Below are 16,331 nucleotides of genomic sequence, written 5' to 3' on the forward strand. Positions count from 1 at the left end.
CTGGCACCCCCACGGTCTCATACAGCCTGGATTAACTCCCTGGGTCTGAGAAGTTACTATACAACCCAGTAAAGGAGTAGTGGTGGCTGAGATTACCACAAACTCCAGATCCAGAGCACCCTAAGTGAAGTTGTGGTGACCTGGGGAAGAACCCAGAGAAGGCAGAAACTTCTGAAATCATGGGAAAGAGGAACAACAATAGAGCAATGAACACCCGCAATCCCATGATATCAGAACCTGATAACACAGAAACATAGAAATAATACAGGACTTTCTAAAAGAATTTAGATAGAGTCTAAAAGAAATAAAGGATGTGATCATTGAAGTAAAGGCATCAATTCAAACTATAAACAATCGATTAGACCACATGGAGAATAGAATCTCACTTCTAGAAGATGATCACTCCAAAAACGAATACATAACTTATAACTTAGGGGAAAAAAATCAGACAGCAGGAATCTGACATTGAAGAAATATGGGCACATTTTAAGAGAGCTAACCTACGAATAATTGGAATAGAGGAGGGAAAAGAAGCTGAAACCAAAGGGATCGATAATCTCTTCAAAGAAATAATAGTAGAAAATTTTCCAAACATAGAGCAAGAGTTGATACACAGGTCCAGGAAACTTATATAACTCCGTTTAGACAGGATCAGAGAAAAGGTTCCCCACACCACATAATTGTCAAAATGACCAATGTAGAAGCCAAACAGAGAATCTTAAAGGCAACAAAACAAAAGGCCAAGTGACATTCAGAGGCAAACCAATTAGAATCACTCCAGACTTCCCAAACCAAGTCATAAAAGCCAGAAGGGCTTGGAATAATATATTCCAAACTCTGAAAGAAAACAACTTCCAGCCAAAAATTTCCTACCCAGCAAAACTATCTATCAAATTAGATGGGGAAATAAGAAGCTTCCATGACAAACAGAAAATTAAGGAATTTATGTCTTCAAAACCAATGCTAGAGAAAATACTCAAAGAGATTAACTACAAAAAAGAAATAGGTAATACATACCAGAACCAGAGAAACAAGATTTTCCATCCAGCAGACAACTAAGCAAAGAAGAATACACAGTATATCAAACAGAAATAAAATCTTAACATGTTAAAAATTAAAAGTTATCTCTCAATAATCACACTGAATGTAAATGGCCTCAATGCCCAATAAGACATAAAGTGGCAAAATGGATTAAAAACCAGAATCCATCCATCTGATGCTTACAAGAAACACACTTTACAAGTAAAGATAGTAACACATTCAAGGTAAAGGTCTGGAGCAAAGTAATTCATGTTAAGTAGCCATCCTAACAAATGTGAAGTAGTACTTCACTATAGTTTTTATTTGTATTTCCTTAATGGTTAGATATATTATGATAATGATGAGTGATATTCATGTGTTTATTGGTCACATAAAAATCTTTGGAGATTCATTACCCATTTTAGTCTTTTACCTATTTCTAAATTGTATTGTTTGCTTTTATTATTGCTAATCTTTAGGATTTATATTTGGAATATTAATATACCTTCAGATATAGCATTTGGAAATATTTTAACCCATTCTACCAGTAACTTTTAAATCTGTTTACATTGTCTTTGGATGTACATTTTTTTTTATTTCTTATGAAGTTTGTTTATTTTTTTTGTTGCCTGTGACTTTGGAATCATATCCAAGAAATCACTGCCAATTTCAGTGTTGTGAAGTTTTATGACACTGGCTTTCTTCTAAAATTTTATAGTCTTAAAATTTACATTTAGGTCTTTTATCTATTTTGAGTTCATATTTGTATATGGTGTTAGGTAAGGGCCCAATTTTATTCTTTTCCATGTAGTTATTATTTTTCAACAATATTTAGTGAAAAGATTATTATTTCCTTCACCAAATGTTCTTGGAAACCTTGTCAAAAATAACTTGACCATATATGGAAAAAAAAACCAAACATATCAAATTTAATCAGGAAACCAAGCATGGAAAGGAGGGAAGGAGACGGAATGGTTAGGGATTGGGTATGGGCTGATTGGGTGATCTGTGCATGTATATCTCCAGAACTTTTTTTTATCCCATTAAGATGTATGACTACAATGTACTATTAAAAATTTATTTAACAGAAAAATTTTCAATATTAGTTCTCAAAGGTAAATCTGAAATTTTCCCACATTATATGAATTACCTCATGAAACAGAAAGGGATGCAAGGAATCAAGAGACAAAATTATTGAAGAGGAAAGAGAGAGAGAGAGAAAGAGAGAGAGAGACTGACTCTACTAGTATGCACATTAGCAATAAAATGGCTGTTCTTCCTGATGTGGCTGGATCTGCAGTGTCCCACAGGTTCATCCCAGTGAGTTACTATCACCTGAGTAAAATTACAGCATAAGGTCACCCATGGATACATTAATACCTGTTTCATCTTACATTTCTCCTTTTGCTTTGATCCACAGACAATGCTACCATTTTGATGTAGAAGACACTGTGCCAAACATTCTCTTCCAAAGAGCCTGTTCATGACTGAATAGAGGAGCATCATGCCCCTCCCAAGACCATCATGACTTCCTATTCTAAACACAGCCAGAGGGACAAAGCTGTGGAGGAACAAAGGAGAAAGAGTAAGCAAGCATTTCACATGAAAATTCCATGAACAATTTTTGACCTAACAACTGGAGCTTCCACAGGACCAGATGATGGTCGGAGCACAAAGGATGCTAACGTTTGATTGCTTTCCTTTCATCTGGAAAAATTCCCGTCAATTATCCCCACTTAAGAAACAGATTGAACACCTACTTTCAAAACATTCATACATCTAGAGAACCACTTCTTCCTTAACAAACATAAACTGAAGACAGAAAACAATGTAAACAACAATGAGGAAAAGTCCAGCTGATTGGTCCACACTTCAGAGGCCCAGTGTATAAAGGCTGAGATTGGAAGGAGATGCCCCATTCTGCAAGCCTTGTCTGTGACCAGGATCCACTCTCCACACTGACACCATGGCCGAGTCCTGCTGCTCCCCCTGCTGCCAGCCCACCTGCTGCAGAACCACCTGCTGCAGGACCACCTGCTGGAAACCAGCCTGTGTGACCTGCTGTAGCACACCCTGCTGCCAGCCCAGCTGCTGTGGGCCTAGCTGCTGCCAGCCCTGCTGCCCACCCACTTGCTGTCAGACCACTTGCTGCAGGACCACCTGCCTCAAACCAACCTGTGTCCCCAGCTACTGCAGCACACCCTGCTGTGAGCCTTGCTGCTGTGAGCCTTGCTGCTGTGAGCCTTGCTGCTGCCCCACTTGCTACATCATCCCCTGCTGCCAGCCCTGCTGCTGCCAACCCTGCTGCCCCACAACTTGTTCTCAAACCACCTGTTGCAGGACCTCCTGCTCTAAGGAAACCCATGAGACCAGCTGCTGCAGCACACCCTGCTGCCAGCCCAGCTGCTGCCAGCCTTGCTGCCCATGATCAGCTCCCAAAGCACCAGCATCTGCACAACCAAAATTCTGTCCACTGATTTACCTCACCGCACAAATTCACCTTCCACCCTGGCTGAGAACATCATGCTAGCACCAGAAAACCTGCCCATCTTCCCCTTTCTAAGATTCATCATCCCTTTCTAATGTCCATTGTCTCCTTTCTAAGCCTGTGAGTCCCCAGGATGGGTGCACAGTACTGCAGACTCACCCTCTTCTTCATGAGGCCTTGTGGATCTTGTGCCAGCTTCATAGATCCTTGATGTTGAGGTCTGATCTTGGCTTCAAATCAGAGCCAAGATCTCTACCTCCATCTAAAGAACTTAAGAAATCACTTCTTCATAATAACATTGCAGATTTATGCAGCTGTCCAATCATCTCTATAATCCTGTTTCTGTGCTCCAGATCCCTGCATGCTGCTATCTCTTACCATTTTCTCCTAGGTACAAGCATCCTAAATAAATTCTTAATAAACTCAGTACCACCATTCACTCCATATTGTCTGACTTGACTTTTTTTTTGGTAAAATGTGATGATCACATACTTAATTGATGTTTCTGTGCAAAACACAGTGTAATTCTATCACACTCACTAAGCATAGTACTGTATAACAGAGTGCTAGAAGCTATGCATCTTGCCCTAATGAAATGGGATATATATTGATTAGAAACTCTCTACTTCCACCTACCCTCAGCCTCTCCTCTGGAAATCACCATTTATTATTTTCTAATCTGATTTTTTTCTCTTTTACATACCTCATACAATCATATAGTGTTTGCTCTTCTGGGGCTGGCTGAGTTCATTTAAAAGAATGTCCTGAAGATTCATTCATATTTCCACAATTGGGAGAAATTCCTTTTCTCTATGGCTGAATACTATATTCCATTGTATGTCTATATTCCATCTTCTTCATATACCCATTTGCTGTAGTACATTTGGGGTGCTGCACTTCCTTGGCTGTTATCAACAGAGCTGCCACAAACTGAAGAACACTGATATTTCTTCAACATTCCAATTTCAATTTTAAAATTTTATTTGTGCATTGTAGTTATAAATTATAGTAAGGGCAAATGTGTTAAAGATATACATGCACACAGCTTTTAGTGTAGTTCCACCCACATCCCAACCCTCTTCTTCCTCCTCCTTCTCACTTGAGTTAGTGAGATTGTTAGCAATACCTTCATATATTGCCAGAGTAGTATTTGAACTGTTTTCTTTTTCAGTCATCCTTCTTTCTTTCTCTAATCCCTAACCACATTCAACTACTTTATCAATTGATATTTGCATTTCTTAAAGTCCCTTACCTTAGATTTTCTATTTTCTCTCTAGCTTCCACAAATGAGAGAAAAAATAACATCTTTGACTTTCTGATACTAGTCTCACTTAGCATAAATTTTTCGGTTTCATTCAACATGAGTGGATAAAGAAAATGTAGTGTATACATACAAACTCTACTGTGAATTATGCTATTTTCAGGAAAAAATATGGAACTGGATCATACAGAATTGTTGTGTCCAATTTTTGAGGTACCTTTGCACTGGTATTCATAACCCCTATACCATTTTACATTCTGACCTATGTCAAGGGTTTCATTTTTTTCTACAACCTTATTAGCCTCTAATAAATACTCTATTGAATATTTTTAATAATAGTCAGACACAGTATTTCAATATTGTAATAATTACAATGTTGGAATAATAAGACAGTGTTTACTCACATCTCATGCAATCAGGACAAAATGCTTCATGAAGTTGAAAAAACAAGAAGATGAAGACATCATGCCCCTCCTCTGTTCCATGTTTGGGTGGGACCTGCAAACTGTTCCAAACGTTCCCCACTGATGCTCCTAACCCCCATGGTGGGCCATTCCTACTGCTTTCTAAAAATACATATTTGTTCACATAAAATCCTCAACCAGGATGGTGTGAATTCTGCTAATATTGAAAGCATTCTTCCTCTCTAAGTCACCTTAACATAAATTGAGTGTGCTCCTGCTAATATCACTTTCAAGTTTAACTTTCCAACAATCTCTTGATTTCCCATCCTGTGGCCCCTGAGTGTACTGTTATACAGAGGAGTAACTGAACGAAAGTTTATAGTAACAAGTATGATCTATCCTGTTTGGGGTGTACACTTTGGGGTCACCAGACAGAAAAACAGAGAGATCTTATTGTTATTGGAAAGTAGAGCTTGAAAGTGATTTTAGCAGGAGCAGAGTCCATTTATGTTAAGGTACCTCAAAAGGGAAGAATGGTTTCAAGATCAGCAGAATTTACACCATCCTGGTTGAGGATTTTCTGTGAACAAATATGTATTTTTAGAAGGCAGTGGGGGTCGTCCACCATGGATGGGAACTAGCTGGAATAATTGGCAGGGCCCACCTGGATATGACATGGGGTGTTGTTTCTTGATTTTCCTGTTCCTTCAGCTTGGCCAAGAATTTTGTCCTGATTGCATGAGATTCAAGAAAACATTGGCTTATTATTTCAATATTGTAATCATTGCAATATTGCAATATTGTGTCTGGCTATTATAGAAATACCTCATAGAGTGAAAGTACTGATGATGTTGTGGGGAAATTGAAACCCTCATACATGAGTGGGAATGGTACTGGAGTTAAGAACATCAGTGTGGAGATGCCTCAAAAAATTGGACACAGGAATTCAACATGATTCAGCTCCAAATATTTTCTCACAAAAAAAAAAATCCTGCAGGAATTATTCCATATGACCCAGTTTCATCCATTTCTCTGCAAATGACATAATTTTGTTCTTTTTTATGGTGGAGTAAAATTTCATTGTGTGATTGTGTGCCTGCACCATATTTACTTTACACAATCATATGTTAATAGAAATGGAGAATATTGTGCTAAGTGAAATTAGGATCAGAAAGTCAAGGATGGTATGCTTTCTCTCATTTGTGAAAGCTAGTGAGAAAATAGGAAACATAAGATACTTCAAATAATGCAGGATAGATTGGTAGAATAGCCAAATAGGATTAGAAGTGAGAGGAAGGATAAATAATGGAGTAGTGGGGAAGGAAACAGTTGAAATAATACTATAACAATATGTGAAGATGTTACTACCAATCTCACTTACTCAACTGGGGAAGGAGGAGGAGGAGGGAGCAGACTGGGATGTGGACAAAAATAAAGAACTCTGTCCATGTTTGTTTTTAACACATAGATATACATATAATGTATAGTTGCAATGCACCGATAAAACAAAAACAGAATTGAAATCAGAATGTTGAAGAGATATCAGGAACTTACGTTTCATAGCAGCACTACTAATAATAACAAAAAATGGGCAGCAACCTAAATTTACTACAACAAATAGGTATATGAAGAACGTGGAGTAGAGACGTAAAATGAAATAGTATTCAACCACAGAGAGAAGGAATTCCTCCCAACTGTGGAAATAAATATGAATGAACCTTTAGGACACTCTCCTTAATGGACTAAGCCAGCACCAGTGAAATAGAAAAACTCAAAGAAGGACAGAATAGAATGGTGAATTTCAGAGGCTGGGAGTAGAAGAAAGTAGGGAGCTGCCAATCAATATATATTCCATGTCATTTAGGCAAGATGCACTCTTTTATATAGTACTAAGCCTAGTGAGTGTGACAGAATTACACTGTGCTTTGCACAGAAACATCAATTAAGTATGTGATCATCACATTTTTTTTCTTTTTTGGTGGTGGTACTGGGGGTGGAACCCAGAGGCTTTCTACCTCCGAGCTATACTCCCAGACCTATATTATATTTTATTTGGAAACAGGGTCTCACTAAGTTGCTGAGAGCCTCACTAAGTAGCTGAGGCCGGCTTCGAACCAGTGCGATCCTCCCGTCTCAGCCTCCCAAGCGTGGGGATTACAAGCATGCGCCACCACGCCCGGTGTGATCATCATATTTTACCACAAAAAGTCAAGACAGACAATATGGAGTGAATGGTGGTACTGAGTTTATTAAGAATTTATTTAGGATGCTTGTACCTAGGAGAAAATGAAAGAGACCATCATAGGAGATAGCAGCATGCAGGGATCTAGAGCACAGAGCAAAAGAAACAGGATTATAGAGATGATTGGACAGCTGCATAAATCTGCAATGTTATTATGAAGAAGTGATTTCTTAAGTTCTTTAGATGGAGGTAGAGATCTTGGCTCTGGTTTGAAGCCAAGATCAGACCTCAACATCAAGGATCTATGAAGCTGGCACAAGATCCACAAGGCCTCGTGAAGAAGAGGGTGAGTCTGCAGTACTGTGCACCTGTCCTGGGGATTCACAGGCTTAGAAAGGAGACAGTGGACATTAGAAAGGGATGATGAATCTTAGAAAGGGGAAGATGGGCAGGTTTTCTGGTGCTAGCATGATGTTCTCAGCCAGGGTGGAAGGTGAATTTGTGCGGTGAGGCAAATCAGTGGACAGAATTTTGGTTGTGCAGATGCTGGTGCTTTGGTAGCTGATCATGGGCAGCAAGGCTGGCAGCAGCTGGGCTGGCAGCAGGGTGTGCTGCAGCAGCTGGTCTCACGGGTTTCCTTAGAGCAGGAGGTCCTGCAACAGGTGGTTTGAGAACAAGTTGTGGGGCAGCAGGGTTGGCAGCAGCAGGGCTGGCAGCAGGGGATGATGTAGCAAGTGGGGCAGCAGCAAGGCTCACAGCAGCAAGGCTCACAGCAGCAAGGCTCACAGCAGCAAGGCTCACAGCAGGGTGTGCTGCAGCAGCTGGGGACACAGGTTGGTTTGAGGCAGGTGGTCCTGCAGCAAGTGGTCTGACAGCAAGTGGGTGGGCAGCAGGGCTGGCAGCAGCTAGGCCCACAGCAGCTGGGCTGGCAGCAGGGTGTGCTACAGCAGGTCACACAGGCTGGTTTCCAGCAGGTGGTCCTGCAGCAGGTGGTTCTGCAGCAGGTGGGCTGGCAGCAGGGGGAGCAGCAGGACTCGGCCATGGTGTCAGTGTGGAGAGTGGATCCTGGTCACAGACAAGGCTTGCAGAATGGGGCATCTCCTTCCAATCTCAGCCTTTATACACTGGGCCTCTGAAGTGTGGACCAATCAGCTGGACTTTTCCTCATTGTTGTTTACATTGTTTTCTGTCTTCAGTTTATGTTTGTTAAGGAAGAAGTGGTTCTCTAGATGTATGAATGTTTTGAAAGTAGGTGTTCAATCTGTTTCTTAAGTGGGGATAATTGACAGGAGTTTTCAAGTTGAAGTCACATTGTTAGCATCATTTGTGCTCTAAACATCTCCTCATCTGGTCATGGGTAGCTCCACTGGCCTAAGTATAGAATTGTTCATGGAATTTCCATGTGAAATGCTTATTTAGTCTTTCCTTTTTCTTCCTCCACAGCTTTGTCCCTCTGGCTGTGTTTAGAATAGGAAGTATCTCGGGGCGGGGATCGCGATGCTCCTCTATTCACAGTCATGAACTGAGTGCCTGACTCCACGTGTGTTTTCTTCACATAATTCAGACTCACCACTAGTACAGGTACCTTTCTCTGAACCAGCTCTTCCACCTGTGTGTTCAGATGTACCAAAGGCACTTTGGAAAAGAATTTTTGGCACAATGTCTTCCACAACAGAATGGTAGCAGAGTCTGGATAGAAGCAGAAGTAGAAATAGAGGATTGGAGCTGCTATCAATGGAAGCATAGGTGACCTTCTGTCCTGATTTTCCCAGGTCATAGGAGCTCACTGGGATGAGCCTGTGGGATTCTGTAGATCCAGCCACAGAAGGAAGAGCAGGCATTTGTATCCCTAATCTGCATACCAGTAGAGTCACTTACCTTAGATCAGGTATTTTTCTGTCAAACCTCAGCTCTCCAAGGGACATTCTATATCTGACCATAACATTCTACCCCTGGCCTCTGAAGAGCTCATGCCCACTTCAAAAGGCAAAACACACCAGGCGTGGTGGTGCACACTTGTTATCCCCGTGCTTAGGAGGCAGAGACAGGAGGATCGGACAGGTTCAAAGCCAGCCGCGCTGGCTTGAGAGACCATGTTTCCAAATAAAAAGTACAAAATATGTCTGGGAGTGTAGCCCAGAGGTAGAAGGGCTTCCAGGAACCCCAGTACCACCAAAAAAAAAAAAAGGCAAAATGCATTTAGTTCATCTCCAAGAGTTTCCAAAGTCTTAACAGTTCCATTGTCACTCAGAAGTCTCAAACTCTAGTCTTGTCTGACAGTCAGGGTAAATTCTTGCACTGAGCCCCTGTAAAACAAAATAAAAATCAACTTTCATGCATCCAATGAACAATGGCACTGAGTAAATATATGCATCTCAAAAAGAAGAAATAGAACCATAGGATGAAGGAATTTGATCCTGCTGCTCCACTTCTGTCACTGGGGTACAAAGAGGTGAAGAGCAATCTCCAAGGAGCCTTGGCAGCCTTGCCCCTGTGGCTGACTGATTGCAATGGGCAGCAAACTTGCTCTTCAGCCTCACTCCATGGCCGTAGCTTGCAGCCTTTCCACATGGTCAATTCAGATTTCTGGCAGTTTTAAATCAAGGGGGTTTTCCTTGCAATCTTGGATTCATCTTCTGGCTTCACAAATTGCCTTATTTGAACCTGCTTTCAGGAATTACGACCCTGCCACACATTGCCTAGCTTCTGAGGCCTTCATTTGAAATCTGAGGGGGAAGGTTCAGTAAAGCCAGCATTATGTAGCACTGAGATCAACCACCAGCAGGAAAAAGTAGCCACACCTTCCTTCATCATTCCCGCTGGGTCTATCTTCAAAATGGCTATGTCCATTCCCATTGTGGGAAGTGCTGGGCCTGCCTCCATTGTGGCCACATGGAAGGAATCTGAGGCCTTTTATCGTAATTATCATCTTTGTTTTCATGATTACAATCTGCCTTCACCTCTCAAAAGTCAGTGTACAATTCACTGAAAGCAGACACCATATCCATGATGTGGTTTGGAGACTTTACTGTTTTGAGATCTACTCTGCCAGTTTAATCAGTTCATCACCTTTAAATTTTGCCTCACACAAAGTTTCAAGACATGAGAAAAATGTCAGTAGGTTCTTTGCCAGAATGTAATATGTGTGACCTCTACTCTATCTTTTTTTTTTTTTTTTGGTGGTACTGGGGTTCCTGGAAGCCCTTCTGCCTCCGGGCTACACTCCCATACCTATTTTATACTTTTTTTAAATTTGGAAATAGGGTCTCTTAAGCCAGCGTGGCTGGCTTCAATCCTGCGCGATCCTCCTGTCTCTGCCTCCCAAGTGCGGGGATTACAAGCGTGCGCCACCACGCCCGGCTCCACTCTATTTTTCAACGGAGTCTTTTTTGCCCTCCAAAATCTCTACCATCCACCTTTCTAGCCACATTCTGACCCTTCCAAACTCCTCTCACAGACCAATTCCAACGTCTCATAAAAGCATGGTCAGACAAATATAGCAGTGGCTCCACTTCTCTGGTGCTAATTTCTGTCTCAGTCAACATTCTTACTGATAAAATCTGAATGACATGACCACACACCCTAGAGAAAGGAATATTTATTGGTTTACAGTTTCTTGGATATTCTGGGTCTAATCCATGTTAAATATGGTCTACGAATCTCAGGACATGGTGGTGGGAAGAAGAAAGTGAGAGAGAGCACACGGGCTCCTCTCATCACATAATGGAAGGCAGAATCAGAGAAAGCCAGCAAGCAAGGGAACTCAGAGACAGAAGGACAATCTCGAAGGCCACACTCCAAGGGGCCCACCTTCTCCAGCCACATTCCACCCAGATAAATTCATTGTACAAAGCAATAATAATAACATCATGGTACTGCCACAAAAACAGACACAGACCAATGGAACAGAATAGAAGACTCAGAAACAAAGCCCTAGTCTACAGCAAGTTGATCTTTGATTAAGGTCCCTTAACACATGCACATACACTGGAGAAAGGATAGCCTTTTCAACAAATTCTGTTGGGAGAACTGGCCATCCATATGTAGAAAAATGGAACTTAGCCCTAACCTCTCTCCCTGCGCAAAAGTCAAGTCTAGATGGTTCAAAGACCTAGAAATTAGAGAAAAGAAACTGCTAGAAACTGCTAGAAAAGAGTATAGGACCAACACTCCAACATAGAGGTACAGGTAGAAACTTTCTCAATAACCCCCTGAAATCTCAGAAAATTAAAACAAGTATTAATGAATGAGATAGTATTAAATTAAAAAACTGTGCAGCAAAGAAACCCATCAAGATTCTACAGAAAGAGGCTACAAAATGAGAGAAGATCTTTACCATCTACTCGTCTGACAAAGGTCTAATATCTAGAATATACAAAGAGTTTAAAAAGCTTGACACTAAAAAAAACAATTAAAAAATGGGCAACAGAACTGAATAGACACTTTTCAAAAACAGAAATGCAAATAGACAACAAATATGTGAAAAAAATATCATAATCTTTAGCAATTAGGGAAATGCAAATCAAAACTACACTGAGGTTCCATCTCACTCCAGTTAGGATGGCAATCATCAAGACTCAAAAAATAATAAATGCTGGTGAGTATGTGGGCAAGTCAGAACCCTATTACACTCTTAGTGGGACTGCAAACTTGTACAGCCACTTTGGAAATCAGTGTGGAGGTTTCTCAGAAGATTGGGAATGGAACAACCATATGACTCAGCAATAGTGCTCCTGGGCATCTTCCCAAGAGAAATGAAATTATACTATTATAATCACACATGCATATCCAGGTCCATAGAAGCACAATTTACTTAGCAAAAATTATGTCAAACTGTGGAACCAGCCTATATGTGCACCAAAGAATGAATGGATCACAAATCTTGGTATATACACACAATGAAATTTTACTCAACCATAAAGAAGAACAAAATTAGACCATTTACAGGAAAAATAATAAAACTTGAAAATATTATACTAAGTGAGTACACTCAGTACCAAAGAACAAATTCATGTATATTCTCTCTTATATGTAGAAGCTTGAGAGATAGTTGTCAGTGAAGGCAATATCAAATAGATGAGCAGAGACTCCTGGGGAATGACCAAAGGTGATTAGAAAAGGGAGGGGGATGAAATAATAAAAATGCAATAGTAAAAATAATGCTATGAACATATACAAAATTGCCAATTCCAATCTTAATGACTTATGCAGTGATGGGGGATGCCCAGTTGGGAGAGCAACGAGTTGTGTGCATCTATTTTTCTAACATTCCGTATACCATTACAATGCACCAATAAAAATAATGTAAAAAGAAGCCAGGTATCATTTCCCTTAATTCTTGATAAAATAAAAATAATTTAATAAAGTAATAGAATGATTTGGGAGAAGAGAGAGAGAGAGAGATTTGTTCTAGTATCAAAGACTACTGGAATGGAGCTAATTGCTTAAGTCACCTGCTCATTCTGGCTTGACTGGATCTGCAAAGAAATTCCCAGAAATCCCCACAGGCTCAATCTAGTGATCCCCTACATCTCAGGTAAATCATGACCAATGTTCACCCACATCCCCACTGATACCTGTTCCATCCTAATGTTTTGCTCCAGATACTACCAATAGGCTATGCTTCTCTTCTGCATTGAAAGACATTGTGCCAAATATCCTCTACCCAAGTGCCTTTGAAACACTTGAGACAAAAGGTAGAAAAGCTGGTAGAAAAAGATGCTTATATCAGCAGTCAGGATTATGTGTATAAACATTGTGCAAGATATTCAGTGATAATTGAATAGAGCAGCATCATGCCCCTCCCAGAGATTCTTTCTAATCTAAGAACTGCTGAAGGAACAAAATTGTAGAGGAATAACTACCCTGACCTTCGCAGGTCAGCAGGCCACCACATGACCAGGAGATGGTCACAGCACAATCAATGCTAATGATGTGACTATCTTCCTTTCATCTGAAAAAGTTTCTGTGAGTTATACCCACTTAAGAAACAGATCAAACACTTACTTTAAAACATTCATAACATTAGAGAACTATTTCTTCCTTGACGAGTATAAACTGAAGGTGGAAAATAATGTAAATAGCAACAAAGAAAATCCCGCTGATTGGTCCAATTTTTGAAGCCCAATGTATAAAAGACCTATATTGGAAGAAGTCATCATATTTTGAAAACCTCACCTGTGAACAGAATCCCACTCTTCACACTGACACCATGGCCCACTCCACCTGCTCTTCTTGCAAACCTAGCAGCTGCAAAACCACCTGCAGCAAGACCACCTGCTGTAAACCAGCCTGTGTGTCCTGCTGCAGCACACCTTGCTGCAAGTCCAGCTGCTGTGACTCCAGCAGCTGCTGCCCCACTTGCTGTCAGACCACCTGCTGCAAGACCGTATGTGTTAAACCAACCTGTGTCCCCAGCTGCTGCTGCACACCCTGCTGCAAGACCAGCTGCTTTGTTTCCGGCTCCATCAAGCATTGCTGCTGCCCTAGTTGCTGCATCATTACCTGTTGCCAGCCCTGCTGTTCCCAAATTTGCTCTCAAACCACCTGTTCCAAAACTTCCTGCTCTAAAAAATCTCGTGTTATCACCTGCTGCAGCACACCCTGCTGCCGCACAACTTGCTCTGAAACCACCTGTTGCAAGGCCTCCTGCTCTAAAAAAAATCACATGACCAGCTGCTGCACCCCACCCTGCTGCCAGACCAGCTGCTGTGTGCCCTGCTGCTGCCAGCCTTGCTGCCCATGACCATCTCCTCAAAGCACCAACATCTGTACAAAGGAACTTCTGTCAACTGATCTGTGTAACGAACAAACTCACCTCCTGCCTTAAAGTTATTGTCCACTTTCTAAGAGCTTGTGAATCCCCTGGAGGGAGTGCAGAATACTGCACCCTCATCCCACTTTGTCCTGAACCCTTGAGAATCTTCTGTCAGTTTCATAGATCCTTCCGTTCTCATGCCAAGATCTTAGCTTTCCATGTAAATAACTTAGAAAAACACTTCTTCATAAAAATGAATTAGGTTTATACAACTATCCAACTTTAATCCTCTTTTCTATAGCATTGTTCTCCACATTCCACTTGCTGTTTTTTCCTGTGATGGTCTCCTTAGGTGTATTTTTAGGGGGAAAAAAAGCATTCTTAATAAATACTTAATAAAACCAATGTCAGTAAAATTCCATTGTGTACATATCCCATGGTTCTGTAATCCATTTATCTGTTGTTGATGAACACCTTGGCTGGCTCCACAGTTTTATCAATTGTGCAGCTATGGACATAGCATGCATTAGTTTGGTAAATTGGTTTCCATTCTTTTGGGTAGACACCCAGAAGTGGTATTGCTGGATCATATGGTAAGTTCATTCCCATTCTTTTACTCAGCCATAAAGAAGAACAAAATTACATAATTTGCAGGGAAATGGTTAGAACTGAAGAACATTATGTTAGGTGAGATTAGTCAGTTACAAAAAGTAAAAAATCAGATGCTCTCTCTAATATGTGGAATCTAGAGAGAAAAAGAATCATAGGCAGAACTCTAGATGAAGAAAAAGAAATCACAGATGAGCAAATAAGGCAACCTAACAGGAAAATGGGAGGGGGAAGAGGGAAATTCTCTAATGTATGTGATTTACATTCACAAACATATCAAACTTGAGAATGAGGGAGAGGGGAGGGAATGGGGTTGGAATTGAAAAAAAGGCTAAATAAGTGATGTGTTCATGTATGCCACTACCATCTTGTACCCCATTAAGATGTATGACTACAATGCACCAATAAAAAATAAATAAATAAATAAATAAATAAATAAATAAATAAATAAATAAACTCAGTGTCACAATTCATTCAATATCATCTTTGTTTTTGTGTGGTAAGAGCACTGGCAAGAGGGTTGCATGCCTAATAATTTTTATGTTCAAAACACATTGTCATTATATAACACTCTTTAGGCAAAATATGGTTCAACTGATCCCTATAAACTAGTCATCTTGTCTGGATAAAATGATATATCTATTGATTAGCAACTTTCTACTTCTTTCTACTCAAATCCTTGGTAATGACCATTCTATTCTTTTCTTATTTGAATTTAATAATTTTTCCAGACCTGGTCTAGGTGGAATCATGTAATGTTTGCCTTCTAGGACTGGCTCAGTTCATTAAGAAGAGTGTCTTCGAGCCTGCCGCGAGGTTAGGCCGGTGCCGGGGCCAGCAAGGCTGGGATCAGAGCCTGCCACGTGGCAAGGCCAGTGCTGGAGCCAGCAAGGCTGGCATCAAAGTCTGCTGGATGGCCAGGCCAGTGCTGGGGCCATCAAGAGTGGGATCAGAACTTGCAAAGCGGCATACACAGAGAAATATCACAGAAAATAAAAAACCAGATGCTTTCCCTAATGTGCAAAAACTAGGGAAAAAAATGGGTAATAGGCGGAGATCTAGTTGAAGAAAGGGCCCTATAGAGGAGCAATAAGGTGACCAATCAGAGGGGATGGGATGGGGAGGATGGAATCTCTTCAAAACTCATGATGTACATAAACAAATGTATCAAAGTTAATCACCAATCAAGCATGGGACTGAGGGAGGGGGAGGGAATGGGATGGGGATTGGATAAAGGCTAATTGGATGATATGTGCTTGTATATCCTCACAAGTCTGTGTTCCATTGTGATGTATGGCTACAATGCACACACACACACACACATACACACACACACACACACACACACACACATATATATATATATATATTTTTTTTAAGAGTGTCTTCAAGATTCATCTATGCTTTCTCAACTCAGTTTTCCTTCTCTTTTAAGGCTGAACCATTCCATTGTATGTATATACCAAATTATCTTTACTTATTATGAATGCACATTGGTGTTGCTAACCCATATTGAATATTATTAATAGTGCTGCCATGAACACAGGAGTTCTAATATCTCATCACAATTTTCACTTCAATCCTTTTACCTAATTCTCCTGAGAAAGGGT

The 16,331-nt window shown here is 40.6% G+C and overlaps 1 protein-coding gene across 1 annotated transcript; it reads left to right on the top strand.

Annotated features, from left to right (window-relative positions):
* Positions 1–2,986: 2,986 nt before the first annotated feature.
* LOC308275706 (uncharacterized protein) lies at positions 2,987–14,100 on the top strand (the record flags this gene model as incomplete). The annotated part of the gene is made up of 4 exons (XM_080714058.1): positions 2,987–3,428; positions 7,899–8,017; positions 8,249–8,423; positions 13,439–14,100. 4 exons carry the CDS (start codon positions 2,987–2,989, stop codon positions 14,098–14,100), a joined length of 1,398 nt encoding a protein of 465 aa, XP_080570184.1.
* Positions 14,101–16,331: the final 2,231 nt, after the last annotated feature.

Source organism: Muscardinus avellanarius, assembly GCF_963383645.1.
Source record: "Muscardinus avellanarius genome assembly, chromosome: 16".
Lineage (NCBI taxonomy): Eukaryota > Metazoa > Chordata > Mammalia > Rodentia > Gliridae > Muscardinus > Muscardinus avellanarius.